This window comes from Pinus tabuliformis, chromosome J (assembly GCF_031772625.1).
Source record: "Pinus tabuliformis cultivar Carrire ecotype Pingquan chromosome J, CPIR1, whole genome shotgun sequence".
Taxonomy (NCBI): Eukaryota; Viridiplantae; Streptophyta; class Pinopsida; order Pinales; family Pinaceae; genus Pinus; species Pinus tabuliformis.
This window is the reverse complement of record NC_142295.1, coordinates 418,218,275-418,237,700: the sequence shown is the minus strand read 5'-3', so window position 1 is coordinate 418,237,700 and position 19,426 is coordinate 418,218,275. Positions and strand designations below refer to the sequence as shown.

At 40.4% G+C, this 19,426-nt stretch overlaps 1 protein-coding gene across 2 annotated transcripts in view; it reads left to right on the top strand.

Moving 5' to 3' along the window:
• LOC149227611 (putative LRR receptor-like serine/threonine-protein kinase At1g56140) overlaps positions 1-19,426 on the top strand; it is a 430,653-nt gene that overhangs the window by 83,773 nt on the left and 327,454 nt on the right. For both annotated transcript variants that reach the window (XM_089377835.1, XM_089377834.1), the window contains exons 7-8: positions 16,754-16,825; positions 16,983-17,054. In XM_089377835.1, coding sequence (XP_089233961.1) covers positions 16,754-16,825; positions 16,983-17,054 — 144 coding nt within the window. The remainder of the gene's footprint in view (positions 1-16,753; positions 16,826-16,982; positions 17,055-19,426) is intronic.

Here is a 19,426-nt window from a genome sequence, read left to right as displayed (position 1 = left end):
AATCTGCCTCGACAAATCCTGCACTGATTTGAGGAGAATATCCGCAAATCTCTTCCCGTCATCATCTGCCATTGAAGCCTCCTGCTCTGCGTCCACCACTGGCTCTCTCTGTTCTGCGTCCACCACAGGCTCCTCCTGTTCTGTGTCCACCACCAGAACATAGTCTCCCTCTTCGTAGGTATTCTCCAACCTATGCCCAGTGTCTCTGTATCTCCGACCTCTGTAACAGATATAGGGTTTCTCCCCCGGTGTCATAGATTGCTGGCTCCATAGGCTGAGCCAGATCTATGCTCTGATACCACTGTAATATCCCTTTATCAGGAATATACCCCAAACACAAGCAAACTCCAACCAAAGATGGACTGGGAGGGCATTTACCAGATATGTCGCCTCTAAAAAGAGAATGAGATCCAGAGGCTACTTGGCCCTTTCCAGACTCTGTCTAAGAGTATAATAAAAACACATAAGTGGTATAATAGCCGGGAATGCTCAAAGAGATACAAATAACAGTGATACAATATATATATCAAATAAACCATAAGCAGATACACAAGAAATGCAGAGAGAATGCTAAGCCATTTTATTATACTGAGTAATAAAATGAGTACAGGAGGTGATCAGGAAGATGGCGCCTCTACTTGCACAAGGCAAGTGAAGAAATACACTCAAAATAGCAAAGGAATGGCCCCTCCCTGATCTGTGTCCAAGCTGCTGGGAAAACTGTTGTGCTGCTGCTGCTGCTATAAATCAAATGAGGACTTGGGACTGCTCCCCTCCTCAGAAAAAGTTGAAACTCTGGAATCAGACTCTACTCAAGAAACCCAGAAAAACCTAGAATGTTTTCTTGGAATGGCCGACCCCTGAAATTCACCCCCTTGGGGTTATGCGCAGTTCCTCACTGCTCTGCGCTACCATTGAATAGAACCCTCCGAAACTCAGCCCAGAACTCTGCCAAACTCCTCCAATATGCAAGAGCTGATCTCTTGCTCAATCCCTCGGCTCAAATCCTCCACAAACCCTCAATCCAGACTGCTCCCAAAAAGAACTGCGTCCCTCTCCCAGTGCTGCGCAGTCCTCTAGAACACTGATAAAACCACTGCTGAAATGCTGAAGATACTGCTGCTGAAATGCCAACGAAAATACCTTGCCTGAGCAGGCACTCGAAGTCCCCCGGGGCTAAGGGTGAGATCTCCGAACGGAGACACTCAATGCACTAAACAGTGCTGCAGACTAGCTAAACAGCTAGCGTGCTCTAAGCCAAAACGACTATCACAAATGCACATAATCGAATGATCAAAATGAGGGGGCTCCTCTCTCTTTTATAGCTTCTGCCTCTCTCAATCCCAATGCTCATCTTTTCCTGCGTGATTCCCCTTTTGCCACGTGTTCCTCCCCTCCTGCGCAGTCCCTCCATGTGTCTGCGTGGGCTCCATTTCTGCGTCCCCCTTTTGGCCCCCTTGGCTCTCCCTTTAAGTCACAACGTTGTGCTACTAGGAAGTGACTTTTATTCTAAAAGTGAGTTATGTCCCCCTTTCTCACTTTTTTATTTACAAAATAACTATAGAAGGCAAAATTTGGCAAAATCGAATATTCCAATTAGCTGGGGCTAATTAGGAATATGACAGATTCTTCCATTGCACCCTTCTATGTGACCTTGGTAATCCATGACGTCTTATTGCATAACTGTATGTTGGACTCTGGAGCCTCGCATAACCTCATGCCCTTGGTCGTGATGGAAAAACTTGGCTTGCAGATCACCAGACCCTACAAGGACCTATACTCATTTGACTCTAAGAGGGTCAAATGTGTGGGAATGATAAAAGATTTGGTGGTAAACCTGGCTCAGATCCCTGTAAAGAGCGTAGTGATGGACATAGTAGTGGCAGATGTTCCCCCTCGATTCGACATGCTCCTATCTAGGTCTTGGGGTTCTAAGGTGGGGGGCTCTATAAAATTAGATCTAACTTATGCCACTATTCCCACTTTTGGAGGCGAAGAAAGGAGGTTGTACAGAGATACCAGATATGTGAAAACTGTGACCCCAGCTGAAGGTTCTAAAAATTCTCCAGCGTATGGAAAAGAAAGTGACCTCTCGTGCTTGTTCCTAGAAGAAGATGAAACCATCTTAGAAGAAACACAAGTACTTCTAATGATGCAGTTAGACCACCAGCACACAGATGAAAACCAAGTGTGTAAATTATACTTGGACGGAGCAAATTCCAAAGAGGGAAATGGAGTAGGAGTATTGTTGGTACATCCCGAGGGCAGCTTGATACCCCTCTCATCCAAGCTGGAGTTTGAGGCAACCAACAATGTGGCAGAGCATGAAGCATTGCTCCTTGGGCTACAAACAACAAGGAATGTGAATGTCGAATGCTTAACTGTGTGTGGAGACTCTGATCTGATTATAAAGCAGATCAGATGATTTATAGAAGTAGGTAAGGAGTTCAGTAACTCAATTAGAAGATTCATGGAGGAGATTAAAAGAGTTGAGCATCAATTACCAAGTTGGGAACACATATTAAAAATTTTGTCCAAAGATTTTATGAGGTACATGCTAGTTTTAATTGCTGAATTTCTAGAGAACAATGGAATAAGGTCCAGTACCCTGATGTTGAGATGGTGTCATTGGAAGGTTGGTTTTCAGAATCAGTTGAATTTTGAGTTGCCACTCCCTTTCTTCTTCTGCCTGCTCATAAGAGGTATGAGAAGAACTCAATCAAGTAGCCATTTGCTTAACTGGCTGCATTAGAGAGAAGAGATCACCTAGTATATATATTTTCAGTAGGTATGAACAACTGTCATTCAAGTTTGAAGCCCGAGGAGAAGGCCCTAAGACTTTGGTGATGTGCTGTCAAATTTTTTGATTTTTTTCTTAAGAGTTTTCAGCTATGTAAGTCAGTCAGTTAGTAAATCTTACAATCATTTAGTCAGTTTGCAGTCAGTCGGTTAATTTTTCAGTTTTATTATGACTCCATGCCCAATGGAAAGAAGGCTACTAGTTTGCAGGTTCTCAGCACCTTGCCAGTAAGGCATTGTCCCCAGTGGGAGCCAATGTTATCACTCACTGCATTATGAGTTTTCATTTGTCCCAAGTGTCAAATAGCAGTCATGTTTGAAGCCATTTTTCAAGCCACAAAAGCTTTCAAAGCTGAATCAGACCCTCTCCACTTGATAGTGCTCGTAATAAGCTTTCCAACCTTAGGGGGAAGTCCAAAAATGGACTCTTGGATCAGACGTTATAATAGATTGAACATACCCTTTGAAAGCCATAAAACAAAGAGGAAAAGACTAAGGGGAGGCTCATTGCAATCGACGTTTTTCTAAAAGTAATAGCAAGGGAGCATAGCGAGGGCAACGATTAGCGATTGCCGATATCGCAAATCACAATCGGAAGTTCCAACGCATCGCAAATCGATTGTCCCACTCAGAGTTGTATCGTAGATCGGAGATCAACGTTTTCAAAGGCTGCGAACAAATACAATGTCGTAAAACCGCAGAACGCTGATAACGTTAAAAGTGTCGGGGAAGGGCCGATTGCGATTAACAAAGGAATTCAGTGGAAAACCAAAGGCAGGCGAGCTCTTTCTCTCTCCTCTAGTAGGGCCATGTGGCAGCACAAGATTGGTCTCGAGAAAGATGCATGGCAGCTAACATCAGCATGATGTGGCATATGGGGACACGTGGCACACAGATCCGACATTTTCAGGGGTCCTATGCGGGTATATCCCGGCGCCACATGTCACCACTCAGGAAGTGACACGTGGCATTGATGACATCATTAACCCGCAATTCGGCGATCGACGATCTCACAAGTCAAAGTCCCAGTCTGAATGCGATATTTTATACAATGGATTTAAAGTGCTGTCGGGTCCGTCCCATTTCAAAAGCCACAAATCGGTTAAACATCCCCCATCTTTGGACGACCTAGATTGGCTCCGCCCAGATCGACGGCTCCCAGTCCTTTTCGGCCCCCCCGCCATGTTTCCCTTTATCGGCAAGGGGGGTCCAAAAACGCGGTTTCCGCGTCGGGCCTAGCCTCCACATGTTCCTCTCATGTTATTTCATATTCCGCCTCACTTACCACTTATCGCTCATGCCTCCCTTCGAAAACCACTCATCCTCACACTCTCTCTCCTATATTGCGATTGCGATATCTCTTGTGGGTCCATTCTCGCATATCGACGATCGCAAGGGTCAAGGGGAAACACTGAAGGCGAGCATCAGAAATCACCGAAGTGCGGGATTCTATGTATAAAAGGAAAAAGGCCCCCGGACAAGAGTCTAAAGGCTCTAGCACCTTTTAGGGCTAAGCACCTAGTTCTAGACCCTGGTCATATGAAGAGAATTACAGAAAGGAGCTGAAGCAAAGGGGCCTAAAGGGGATCGGAACTTGCCTGTTTCGTAATGTTTTTAATGATAAGTTCTAGTACTGGAAAGTCCTCCACATTACACCATAATTGCATCACCAAGCATATCAGGGCGCCGATAGTGTTTTACAAGGATTCTGGGAGGACGGATGAGTTGGTAGTCGCGTTCCGAGTCTGTTATCGCCATGATGGGTAACCGATCCTGCTTCGTGAAAGAGAAGGAACAAGACTGCTAAATGCTGAAAGTGACAAGGAACCGACTGAGAGAGGATTAGCCGTGATTTAGCAGAAACACGCTTGGACAAGAGGCCAACAAAGAAGATTGGCATGGAGATATTTTCAGGACCATCATTTCAGTTTCATTGGTTAATTCTATTTTGTTGTTTTTGATTGTTGTTGCTGTTATTATGTTTTATTTTCAAGAAAGGTATCTTACTGTTTTTTAGCAATTAGGGGCTTCACGCTGAGACGACTAGTCATACAGAGAGCTGTAAACTCCAGCCAGAAGATATTTTTGTAGCTGATTTCCTTGCCCCCCCTCTCCTTATGAAAGGGAGGAAGAAACACTTGACAAAGGTTCTGAATTCTGTCGAAAAACTGATGTAATTCTGAACTCTCGACTATTGCTAATACCCTCTCCCTCTTTCACCTGCAACTCACCCTCTAATTCGATTTCCTCTTGTCGAACTTCAACCAGTGAGAAAATCAATCTACTTGGGCAACTGAGTATGTGCCTCTAGTGTGTCTTCCAAATGCCCATCAAAGTCCTTATAATCTTCTCGTTGAATAATTAACAACCTAGATTAAATTCTAATCAATGGCTTAGATCATATTGATTTGATCTTCGTCTTTTTCTAGAAGATTCACACCCAATTTTATTAATACACTTTAATTATTTTAATTTCGTAAGTTTAGACTTAGGCATCCATTAAAAATAATTAATTATTTTAATAAACTGCCTTTGAGTGGAATTTCCAAAAATGATTTCTGGGTATTCTGGAATACATGTGTCCTAGCCTCTTTGCAAATTTTAAGGCTTAAAGCACATCTGATGCTACTAGAAAAAAATCTCTCTTAGCAAGGAATGTGCTCTAGTAATGCAACCCACTGAATCATCACCCTGACTCTGTATCATCTCCCTCTATGTTGCTGATGTCTGACATCATTGTCCACCAAATACTGCGCAAATGCTATATCTGTGCTTTTGCTGTCCCGACATACTGCTTCCAACTACTGCATCTGCACTGCAATTCCCTCTCATTTGCTGTTGCTGCAACTGAGAAACCATCTGTTTTTGCTATTGAAATGGGTTTTCTACCATACCCATCTGCTTCCTGAACTGGATGAACTTATCTCTTCCTAGAGCCTTTGTGAGTACTTCTGTTACCTGATCTCTTGTGCGGACATACTGTAGCTGTACTGCCCCACGTTGAACACAGTCTCTGATAAAGTGGCATCTGATATCAATGTGTTTCGACTAATCATGAATACTGGATTCTCAAAGAGTTTGATACAACTCTGATTATCACAATAAACATTGGTTGCTTTGATCCTCTTCCTGAACAAACTCACAAGCAGTTTTCTAAGCCATATAGCTTCACACGTCTCTGTGCTGGCCGCCATATATTCTGCTTCTGCTGAGCTCAGATCTACTGACTTTTGCTTCCTGTTGCACCAAGAGATCATTCCTGATCCAACGCTGAAGCAATACCCAGAGGTAATTTTGCGGTCTACTAAACTACCTACCCAAACTGCATCTGTGAATCCGCTCAATCTGATGTCATCTCCTCGGGTGTATTTCAAATTTTCAACCCATATCCGATTGTTCCACGAACATATCCACGAACTGACCAAGCGTGTTGACAACGAAACAAATGTCTGGCCTAGTGTTGATCAGATACATGAGTGACCCAATGAGCTGTCTGTACAAGGTGGGGTCCACTTCCTTGTCTCCTGATGCATCTATTTTCTTCTAGTTGGTGATCATAGGTGTAGCCATGGGCCGACAATCCTACATTCTGAATCTCTTCAGAATCTTTGTAGCATATCTTCCTTGCCCAAGGAAGATCTCCCCATTCTTCTGCCAAACTTCCAACCCTAGAAAATAATGCATCAACCCCATATCCTTCATGTCGAATTCTGCTTCAAGATTCTTCTTGTAGTCCTTTATGAGCCCAGATGACCCTGTTAGAAATAAGTCATCTACATATAATACCAGAATAAGTGGCTCATTCTCCACCATTAGATAGTAGAGATTGGGATCAACATCACTCTTGATGAATCCCAACTGCTGCAAGTAACTATCAATCCGACCATACCATGCTCTGGGTGCCTGCTTGAGCCCATATAGGGCTTTCTTCAACCTGCATACATGAGTTCTCTTTTCATGAGCCTCGTTCAAGAATGTTGTCTTGACATCCATCTGGTGAATCTCCCATCCCATTTGAGTTGCTAGGGATACAACGGATCTGATAGAGGTATATCTAGCTACTGGGGCGAAGGTCTCCTCATGGTCTATTCCTTCCTTTTGTGCGTATCACTTTGCCACAAACCTAGCCTTATACTTCTCTATACTGCCATTTGCAGTGTACTTAATCTTGTAGATCCACCTTGATCCTACAACTGATCTATCCTCTATTCTAGGTACCACTTCCTAGACATCATTTGTCATGATAAAATTGTATTCTTCTACCATGGCATCAACCCAAACTTGTTGTTGTACAACTTCTTGAAAACTGGAGGATTCTTCAACCTGTGCTACCAAGGCTTGGTACTTGTCAGGCTGTCTACGCTGCCTCTTGTCGGTTCTAGGAGCTCCGACAAACTACTTTGCGTCGCTCAGCGTTTGTCGTAATTCCTTGCTGGTTCTACCACTGGTGGTGGGAGGCTCAATCAAATCCTCCTCCTGTTCCTACTATTCCATCTGCTGAGAACTACCTGGATCTCCTACTCTTGAGGAAATATTGGTGCTGGTTACGATACTCAATCTTGATATCTGTCCTCCTGCTTGTCCTTCTTGCTGCCCCTACTGCTGTTCGACTAATGGAACATCTGTTGACTGATCTTCTGCTGGCATCTCTCGAGATTTCCTGAAAGCTCGGTCTTCCATGAACTTTGCATCTTGTCTTAGTATAATTTTCTTGCTACTTGGAATGTAAATTCTGTATGCTTTTGAGGTCTCTCTATACCCTACGAGGTACCCCTTTTTTGCTGTCTGATCCAACTTACTATGTTTCTCGTTTGGAATGTGACAATATGCCACACTTCTGAATATCCTGATATGACTCACCTTTGGTTTTTTCTCTGTGAAGACTCCTTCAAGCGTTATCTTCCCCAATGCTCTGTTAAGAGTTCTATTCTGGATATACGACGCTGTGTTGCATGCCTCTGCACATAAGAATCTAGGCAAGTCTTGGTCATATAACACAGCCTTTGCGGCCCCGACAATTGTTCTATTTTTCCACTCCACTACTCTATTCTGCTGTGGATCGTATGGAGCTTTCCACTCTCTTTTGATGCCCTCCTTTGCACAAAAATCCGTGAAGTTTTTATCTGTATATGCTCCACCATTATCTGAACGCAATACCTTTATCTTTTTCCCTGTCATGTTTTCTACGAGAGCCTTAAACTCTCTAAACCGATCAAAGACCTCATCCTTGGTCTTTAAGAAATAGATCCAGGTTTTTCTAGAGTGATCATCAATAAAGGTGACAAAGTACTCGCCACTGCTAAGAGCTTTCGTGGACATCGGGCCACAAATATCTGAGTGTATCAATCCCAACACGCCTCTTGCTCTGTTGTCACTTTTGGGAAAAACTGGCTTAAGGTATTTCCCTAGTACGCATCCTCTGCATACATCATCATGCTCAGTACTGAGGAATGGAACTCTTGTAACAGTCTCTCTAAGCATCCTCAGTGCTCCATGGTGTAAGTGTCCCATTTGCCTCTGCCATAGTTCATTCATTTCCTTTTCACCATTATGATTACTGCCTATAAGTTCCATTGGAGATTCGAGTTGCAATCTATACAATTTGTTGCTTCGAGCTCCAATTTGTCTCATCTTCTTCCAACTGGAATGTTTGACATACACCTTCCTTCCAATGAAGTATACATCGCACCCCTTGTCCTGTAATTGGGACATTGAAATTAGATTCATTCCTAACCCCGACACATGCAGCACATTAGTGGCTCTTATGTTGGTTCCTACTTCCGTCTGAAATGCTATGGTGCCTCTCCCTATTGGAGTACACTTCGTTCTGTTTCCCATAGTGATGTGGAAGTCCATCTGCTCTTCTTGATAGCTAGAGAAGTACTCTCGTACTCCAATCATGTGAACTGAAGCCCCGTTATCAATATACCAAACACTTGTTGATGCTAAACTTGACAAACATGCGAATTCTTCTTCTAATCTGGAAGATAATACATCTTGACTATCCATGTTTTTCCGTGCTATTCTCCTTCTCAACGTTGTACTTACTACTGCAAGACACTGCATTTTAGCTGGAGATTTTCTCTGCAAAAGAACCACATTGCTCCCTTTGCCTTTGACAACCCTCTGATCTAGAGATTGATTCTCAGAGAGTTAACTCTCCCTCGAAATCTTACCTGCCTGGCCCAAGGACTACGCAGCCTTCTGGGGACTTCGAGCAGTTGTTTATGCAGTGCTACGCTGCTCCCTTTTCTTCTGCACTAGATCTCTCCAACCTCGCTCTGATACCATGTGAAAATCTTACTGCAGCAACTAATAATATTTCTTCTATTTGTTAATTTACTGAAACAAATTATTTGCAGTTTTCTACGGAAAATATCGAAATACATACACTGCAATCTTTACAAATTAATTGCTGCAGAAAATAAATGTAAGGAAAATACTAGCACAACAATAGCACATTAACACAATTATTTTTGGACAATTGTCCCCGAAAAAACCAATGTTCCAAAACTGGTGTAGTAGATGAGGGTTCTTTTATTATTCTTCAGCAAAATCTCATGTACAATCTACGAATAATAGAATAGAAGAAGAGTTACTGAGAGAAATTTTACAAGCAAATTTCTCCACTCCACAGTGAATTTTTGACACTTGAGAGGACATGTTTCCCTCACACTAGCCACATTGCATCACCCTCTGCGCAGTGACTACGTTGTCCCTGCGTCACTGCCTCTGCACTGCCCCTTCGTCACTACCTCTGCGCTGGTGATGTGCGCCCCTCTTCTGTGCTGCCTCTTCCTGATGTTTCCTGCACTCTCGACTATTGCTAATACCCCCTCTCTCTCTCTCACCTGCTACTCACACTCTGATTCGATTTCCTCATGCCAAACTTCAGCTAGTGAGAAAATCAATCTACTTGGGCAATTGAGTATCTGCCTCTGGTTTGTCTTCCAAATGCTCATCGAAGTCCTTCTTATAATCTTCTCGGTGAATAATCAATGGGCCAGATTAAATTCTAATCAATGGCTTAGATCATATTGACTCGATCTCCGTCTTTTTCTAGAAGATTCACACCCAGTTTTATTAATACCCTTTAATGATTTTAATTTCCTAAGTTTAGACTTAGGCATCCATTAAAAATAATTAATTGTTTTAATAAAAATATCTTCGAGTGGAATTTCCCAAAACGATTTCTGGGTATTCCGAAATACATGTGTCCTAACCTCCTTTCAAATTTTGAGGCTTAGAGTACATCCGATGCTACTAGAAATCAACAGTACATGCCGAAGCTCATTATGGAAGGGCATGCCACCATGAAATGACCATTTGAACTCATGATTTGTAAACTCTTTTACTTGATTATTCAAATGATTTGTTGTATTGGAGGGCAAGGGGACGCATTGGATCTTATGCAGGATTGCAAGTGGGTCTCCATTTGGGGTTTGGTCTCCCTATACGGGATCCAAGCCCTCTAGAGGGCCACATTGGCACTTGTAGGGTGAGCGTTAAGAGCCATGGGCCTCCACCATAGTAGAGAGAACTTCATGGATCCCCAGAGCCCTTCAGATATTGCTCGTGTCCCACCCTTTCTGATGAGGATGATGCACCTGGATCCCCATGCCCAACTGACTCCACACTTGTACCACACACTTGGCAGAGGTTTTAGGGTCCAGATGAGGATGTGTGTCACTGCGGGAGACAAAGGGAGGGTTTATTTCATCATCCTAGCCCTTGCAGATAGTTTAAAGGCATTATCATTTCACTTGGAGACCCATGAGGATGTCATTGTGCCCCCACACCCACTTTTGGGGCACCACATATGACTTGATTAATATCAAGGGGCCAACCCCTCATTCAGTATGTTTGGAGCCTATTCTCACACGTTGGCGCATTTTGGACTCCATCAGGCCCTCTCAAAGGCCCAACGACTCGTCATGTTTATTATTTTGCCCTCTTGAGAGGCCTTATTTTGTATCATTGAGCTATCTCGGTGGACTTGTCACCAAGGAATGTTAGTATTGCGCATTATTTTATTATTTGGGTTTGAAGTACTCTTATTTAGGCAAATCAAACTCTTTAGAGAAGATATATATTGATGAGAGGTTCATTCATTCCTCTCATCATCATCACTTGTTTGGGTTATTAGCTCTTATGAGAATTTCACATTCCCCTTTTGAAGATGAGTTTGGTTTCATGGATGAATTTTGATGTTTGGATACTATTCTCTTGATCTTGGAGCTTCAAAATTGTCTTGTATTGATGATTGGATATACTCGTTGTACGTGTAAGTGCTCTTTTCATGTCTATTTTTTAGTTTTATCTTGTCACATGAATGTTGTTGTGATTTTCGCCATCTAGGTCTGAAATTGCCTCTAATTTATGCGAAATTGTGGGATTTTTGATCTATTATAGTGGTGCATATGTTACATGTGTCATGTATAACGAATGAATGTTCCTAGAGGTTAATTTCCATTAAACATACCTTGATAAGTCATCAATTCTTACATATCGAAGTATAAAATCTTCTGGCAGCTACTCTCATGCCCTAATTGCCATGTGAAGTTGTCTAGAGGTCTCCTTGATTGGGTATAGTTTATCGAAAATAAAAATTCATCTTGACTCCATCTCTCCCAAAGGCAAGGCTCTGGTCCAACCACTGGTGGTCACTTTCAAAGATTATTTTTCTCGCCTTTCTCTTCTCTTTCTAGGCTTAGCCCTACTAGGTCAACTAGGGCATCAATCAAATTCCTTTCTAGCCATCCAAACACTTCGATTTTTGGTCCACTATTGCGCTGAGGTTTGCTCTAGAGGTCCTCCAAGTTTGAAGAAAATACGGTGGAATCTCGAGATATAGCAAGCCCTAGCCACAAGACCAACTCTTGCCCTAGTTTGATTTGGGTTAGTGTCCTCATTGGGATCATTGCATTCAAAATCTTAAAGAAAATTTGTCCTTTGATCCTATTCTCTTCCTTAATTAGGTCAAGCCCCTCCTTGATTGATCAACTCCATACCCTTGACCTAGTTTGGTTCCTCTTGGCTTATCTATGGTCCCACATGTTGTCACATTTTTTGATTTTGATAAGATAGAATAAATTAATAAAAAAAATTATATTTTGAAAAAAATGTTAAGTTAGGATATGGACATAACAATATTGAATAAAATGTTTTTGAAAATATCTTGATGATGATGTCCATATCAAAGAAAATTTTAGGTTAGATGTCCTAAAAAAATCAAGACAAAAAGAAAATGTTAGGTTAGAAAGAAAAGAAAACAAATAAATTCTGAAAGTGAGCAAGTCTAAATGCCACTACTATTTTTTCTGCAAAATAATGGTTGTGTGCAGCTTGTCATAAATGCCACAACCCATGACAGTCAAATAGTTTAATCTTGACTGCTTCATACTTTAAATTTGATGTTATAATTAGAGAATAAAGATCTGGCCAAACTATTTAATCTTGGCAAATCAGTGGTTAGGTAGAGAATAATAAGGTGCTCATCAATTTAATCTGAGCCCTTGGATGTTATAAGGTTAGAATTAGATAGTTTGCTTTTAAAAAAATAAAAAAAAAAGGAAAAGGGTTTGCTAGCTTAAATGCACCCATTAAGTGAAGAAAAAATGATAGAATAATCCAAGGGTAAGTAGAAGAAAGGTTGCAGAAGTATGATGATTGATTGGACAAAATGTACATTTATCACGTTGTACCATATGTTTCTATGTCCATGAGGCAATTACACAAAGCAAATGAAGGTCTACAAGATTAATTAATTAACTTCCCTCATCCCCATTCATCCCTATATTTACTAATTTCCCATTCCCACTTTCATACAGTTCATATTCATTTATTTTCCATAAAAAACCCCTTTTCCTAAGGTTAAAATCCTTTTTTGCCTAGGAAAAGTGAAAACCCCATGTTAAATCCCCTTTTACCCAAAAAACCCACAAAAAGATGTTTAGCCTAAGTATTGATGTATATATGTGAAAAGCAAATAACTCATGAAAAAGCATTATACTTAGTGTATTTCCCCTTTCCGCTCATGTTTCATATTAATGCTAACTTATAGTATTAAACCCTTAAAAGTCTCATTCCCCATATATTATTAACTCCCTTTACTAAATATCCCGAAACCATAAGTTTTATTATAAAACTATGTATTCCATAACACATCGCATATTGGTGGATCGCAAACTTTTCAACGTGCATGCACTCTCCTCCGCATTGCGATATGCGATGCGCGATGGACCCAGACCCGATGCAAATATATTTCATAATTCATTGCCCATTTCGCATCCACTCCTCATCGCAAGTCCCGGCTGAAACATACACCCTCTGCCATTGCGATGGGAACCTGGACCCGATCGCAGTATTATCCATGATTTATTTTCCACATCGCGTCCGGCCCCTATCGCATTCCTTTGCGATGGGCCTTCCTTCGCTAAACTGCGATTGCGATATGCGATGAACCCAGACCCGATGTCATTTATCCACCCGAATTCATACTATTTCAAGTCCGCCATACCTTGTTTTGCAAAGGATTTCTTTGTTAAAATGTTTTTATGATTTAAACGAAGAACCAACTTAAACCTCTATTTAACCATAAAACCCCGCTAATCTCAGTTTTTAACCCATAATAAAGGCCATACCGCCATGATTAATCGTTGGGCCCCTTTGTTGCTCTTTCCTCTTACCTCCGCGTTGCTCTTTCGCTCCACCACCATTCGATCAAATCCATTCAAATCTAATGACTCTTAGCGATTTCGGGTTGGCTCTCTGTTCTAGCATTTCCCACCCGAAAGAGCAGTGTTCCACTGACCTCCCCTTGCTACATGTCAGGCTCTAGACCATATCGGGTGACCCCTCCCAAAAACCGCCCGTGCCTCATAAGCGGTGCGATGAAAATCAAAACCACCTCCCGCATAACAACAAAATGGCCACTGTTCACTTTGTGCCATAATTCAAAAAGTAAATTGTTTTTCCGTTTAAACGTAAAAATCACCATTTTGCTTTGTTTCACCTGTTTTCACAGTGAAACCTCCATAAGCCTCTGCGACCAATAAAACCATTGTTTTACCTTCCGATACGCTCTGGACTCCTTCCAATATCCTTTCAAGCTCAATAAAGCCATTGACGACCTTCTCTGTCACCTATGTTTTTCTTAACAATTTCTGTGTTTTGCAGGTAAAAACTCATGTTCCAGGCTTACAAAGAAAAAATCCTGCATACAGTTAGAAGACAAATATGAAGATCATATCAAATCACTTTACTCTGTAACATAAAATCTAAAACGATTTACTGTTGAAAAACACAGTAAAAACCTAAAATGCATAGTAAAGGTAAAAAGAACACAGTAAAGGCTACTCAGCAGGGTCAAAGGATATTCACAGAGTTTAAAGAGTATCAGATGAAAGATCAAATGAAGGAATCAACCAACGTAAAGGATACAAACAATCAAGCAGCTTAAAGGGCAAAATATCAAACAACAAAGCCAGCACAACCTGAATAAAAGGGACAACAAGAAGCAGTTCAATAGCTGCCCCTATCTTCTTGCATGAAGATATTTCCTTTCCTAGAATAAATCTTAATAAGTTTTAGGATATTTTCTTAGTTTCATTATTGTATAAATAACTCTCTTCTCGAGTTGTTAAGGGTTCAAGGTTCATTGTTCATTACTTGTTAAGTCGTGACTGTTCATTCTACTTTGAACTTGGTTGCACCTTTGAAGGAAGCTTTTCTAGACACTTGATGTACTCAGTCTTTCTGGAACCTTAATACAAAGCAGAGGATTCTGAATTTGGTTTTACACTGTTTGTGTTATCCTGTAAATTTTTCCAGTTATCAATCGTTATGTTTTTCTTTATATGCTTATGACTTATAGAGATATCTAGGTAGGAATAATTGTGTCTCAATTTATTCCTATAAACTCCTGAAGTGATCATCTATTAAGAGAATGGATTAATGAACTGTCTGTTTAGCTAATCCCCTCTAATCAATAAATCATCAGTATCTTTTGTAAGCTTAAGTATACTGCCTTGAATCTTTGGAACGTAGTTTAGAAGGTTTTCATACTTATGATTGTTCTGTTTTACAGTCTAGAAACTGTGATAATCATATTATTTTTTGTCTTCTTCTCACCACTATTTGATCTATATCACTGTGTAAAGCTTTATAGCAACCCTTTGCTGAGATATTAATATTATCCAAAGGATTAAGTATTTCAATTCTACATCTGTCTTCATTCATTGGTCTTCCAAAACTAAAACCAAAAACCCCAAAACAATTATTTTAGATGCTCTGGCATTGGTAGTTGACCTACTACTATCTCAGAGGTACAACACCACAAATATAGAACTCAAATTCCACAAGGATTACCTTGAAGCCATTTCTTCATTAAGATTCTTAAGTCTAGGAAACCCCTTGTCAAGTTATATCCCCTAAACCTAGACTCAAGTATCCTCTTAGCACTTCCTGGAGAGCCCATCACCTTGCTTTTTAAGCAAGCAAGACATACATTTGAGTCTCTTTTGTGAATAGGCTCTAGGAATCACCCTCAATCCCCTCATTGATCTATTCATCTTTGTGATTCCTCTCACACCCGGACTCGTCCCATCGGTGAAAGTTCGTAAAGAGCAGGGAGCCTTAGCTGAGGTGATAGTGGGCTATTGCTCCATTTTTTCCCCTTAACCTAGTAGTTGCTCTATAGGATCCTCTCCTAGGACCCCTGCTATTTTGAGCAGTAACAATACTTCACTTTGGTGTTCTATGTCTTGACTTTGACCATGTTTGACCTTCACATTATGCTTTTCCATTTTTTAATTTCTGCAATTTAATTGTGTCGGGCTCACTTTAGCTTACATGTACGTCAAAAATTTCATCACTGGACACTTGAGCTTGTCAAATTATGACCACTTCTAAATATTTTGCATTGAGACTGGATAATATTGTAACATAGCCAAGGAAATGCATATAGACTCTATAACATATGTCCATGTGGGAAAGACATAGATGCACTCAAGACATGGGTTGGACTGGCCCTACATAATGTGATCACCTCTACAAAAACCAATGGTACCTCTAAACCATGTGTCTGAGTAGATCTACCTCAAATCCTCCAATCCTATCCAAAACGAAAGGAAGTGAGAATGGTAAACTAAAAGGACTGGGCATGGCCAACCATTATAGGCCTAGGATACAATAACTGATAATCAACCACAGGTCTATAGGGCTCAAGACTTGCAAATCCTTGGTCTTACAATGGTGTTGATATGAAAAATGCATATAGATACCTCCTAGGAGGTAACAGGCATCTTAGAAGAAAAACATAATGGGCAGAAATTCATAGCTTTATGTATGTAATAAAACATCAATACATAGTATCCAAATATATATCACACATGTACAAGGTTTGGGTGGGAGTAAGTTTAAATTTCCTAGTACTCCAGCAGTCTATAAAAGGATGTTTATTTAATGTTTGAATTTAGATATATAAGGCTCTATAGTTGTTTCTCATATGTTTATTGTAAGTTTCTATGTCAGTATGGATATAATTGACTCAATGCAACGAATGGAGAGCGAAATGTTCCTTGTCCAACTTTCAAAGGCATAAGCGATGCAACTCTACCACATGTAATGAGGCATCCATTTAAGAAATATTTAAAAGGAATTTGAAAAGCTTTAATGAGTATTGCTTGACTAGGTCATTGTCCTTCTGAGGATAAATTTATTATTACCGGTAAAGTGGTTCACTTGATTAGGTCATTGTCAAAGAGATATTACTTGAGTGGCCTACCTTTGTTTCATAAACAATCAGTGACTTGCCAACAAATTCCTATCTTTATATTCATAGATGCTTGTGAGTGGTGGGAAGGATAATTTGGCCAAATTATGGCCCGTGTTTCTCATTAGATAGAACAGTAGAAATCATTCCAGAGTTTTGTTCTTTGTTTCTACCAAACAGGTACATCGATAGTGCGGGAGTAAGTGGAGAGATTCCGTCCACTTTTGGAAAGCTACAAAATCTGAAAATTCTGTGAGTTTTGTTTGTCCTTATTCTTGATAGTCTTAGTTGTTTCTTCTCTTTTTTGGTATACAGACCACAGAATGAGTTCTATACATCGGAAAATTCTTCCACGGTATATAGTAAAATGAGTGTATTTGAATAATGTTTCTTTGGTTTTGGGATGCAGGTGGGCTTCTGATAATAAATTCACAGGAGGAATACCATACTTTATTGGAAGTTGGAAGAACCTCATTGACCTGTATGTATGTGTGCACGGTGTAATTGAGTTGATTTATATTATTTGAAAATTTATAATGTATATGAATAGGTTGCTTCATGTGTGTACTCAAGCTGAATACCATTATCTATTTGTCTCTGTACAAGGTGTTTGGTTTCATTCAACTTAATTCTCGTTGCTAGCAACATGCAAAATGCCTTTACTTCCTTGTAACCATTGTTATAACACAAGTAGACAGGCAAGAGGCTTGCATGAGAGAATCCTACTTCTAGGATGATGTGGATATTTATAACTTTTGGCATAGTACTGTTGACAGCATTCTTGACATTGAGTATAGTAGAAGATTGCAGAGAAAACTGTGAGATAATTCAGCTTACTAGCACCACCTGATTGGGTTAACATGAGATAACTGGGCTTTTGAATACTACCTGACTGGGTTTCTCAAGGATCATTGTCCAAATTTAGATTTCTTTGGAATATTGGGACTTGATAAGAGGGTGCTTATTGTATAGAAATGTGTCTGATTGATTAATCACACAGTAGGAGTTGAAGGACTTGCAGAAAGAGTCCTTGTTTCATGTTATTATTTTTCCATTGGGGGTGATTACAAATTTACAATATCAGCCCTGGAGAATGTTATAGTGCAAGAAACTGCCACCAGAAGACCTAGAAGTTAATGGCTACATGTCAAAGAGATTTCTAATTTTTTGTGAGGAGGTTGCTCCACACATAGATATTGGGGAAGAGAAGATTAGTATGTCTAGATTAAAAATTAACTTCTTTCAGTGAGTCTTCCTTCCAAAGAAGTCTTCTTCAGCCTTGTACTAGCTCTAATCCTCATAGTTGTTTTAAACTTCTACATATGCTTCGTCTATCACCCCTTTCAATGACATTCCCACTTAGCAAATGTTGCTAGGTGAGAATACAATTTTGCTCAATTTTGATAATCTTTGGATTCACAACTTAGGAGAAGTGGGTTGGAGGACCCCACTTTCGATTTTGGCTAAGGAAGGCACTCACATAAGAAAAATAAGGCAAATCAAACACTTAGTTGTTAGTGGGGGCCACCCCAAGAGGGGAATACACTCCCCTTGTACAATTCATGCTCTTTGGAGGGAGGAGGTCGATGCATGGGACCTGTTACTACTCAAACTAGCAAGGGACCTAAACGGGATCCCTGAAGGGCAAATGCTAGACCAAGGAAAACAAATGGAGGCTTAGCCCACTGTCACCTTAGCTAAGGCTCCCTTATATTTACGAACTTTGACCGATGGGAGGAAACCTAGTATATTATGGAGTCACAGATGAAGGATAAATCGATGAATGGATATGAGTGACCCAAATAATCCCCTTCCCAGAAGAGTTAAAAAGATAGAGCTTGCTTGCTTTCTAATCAAGGTACAATGTCTTCTAGGGAAAGGAAGGGAGGATTTGAGGGCTAGGTTTATGGGATATGACTTGTGAAGGATTTTCCTAATCCCTTAAATCCTTATTGAAATTGGTATCCCGGATGGTTCTTGAAGAATTGTCTTTCAAAGGAATCGGACCACATGGGACCAAGTGGACCTAGTCTAGGGGAGGAGGAAAGAGTATGACAACAAATGATTTTTTTACCTTATACAAGGTGGGGGAAAGGATCAAAGAAAGAATTTTCACTTAAAGATGTTGAATTGATCCTATGAGGCACTAGCCTTGGGGATGCTAGGGAAAAGTTTGATCTTAGAGCTAGGGATTGGATTTTCTCACAACTCCACTGTCAGAATGGCCTCAAATTTGGAGGAGGTCTTGAGGAGACATTAGCGCAGAAGAGGCCATGAGACTGGACTTTTTGGAGGGATAGTTTGTTGAGAAAATGATGACCTAGGTGACCCAATTTGTCTAGACCTAGGAGAAGGTGAAAATGCTATGATTTTAGGTGACCACCTTTTGGTAGATCAGTGCCTTAGTCTTGCGAGAATGGAGTCTATGATGAATAAGAGTGAGGACCTTTGGTTCTTGGTCAAGGAGGCCTCAAGTCTACTTCGCTAACCTTCTAGATCAAAGGGAAGCAATCTTGCATCTTTTATACTTTTATGTGCAAAGGAGATGGATTATCAAGGTCAATTCGTTAATGGAATTACCCCTAGGAGATTTCATTCACATTACATGGCCCATACATTGAGAGATGCTATAATAGAGACAAAATTCCACAATTTAAAGTAGTAAATGCATGCAGTGATTAGCCCTAAAAATAGCGAAAATCCCAGTCCAATGTATATGACAAAGTAAAACAAGAATAACATTAAAAACATGTACTTACATGTAACATAATATATCCAACCATTCACAATTGACAAGAGAGAAGCTCCAAGATAAGATAGACCAATATCCACACATCAAAATTCATCCATAAA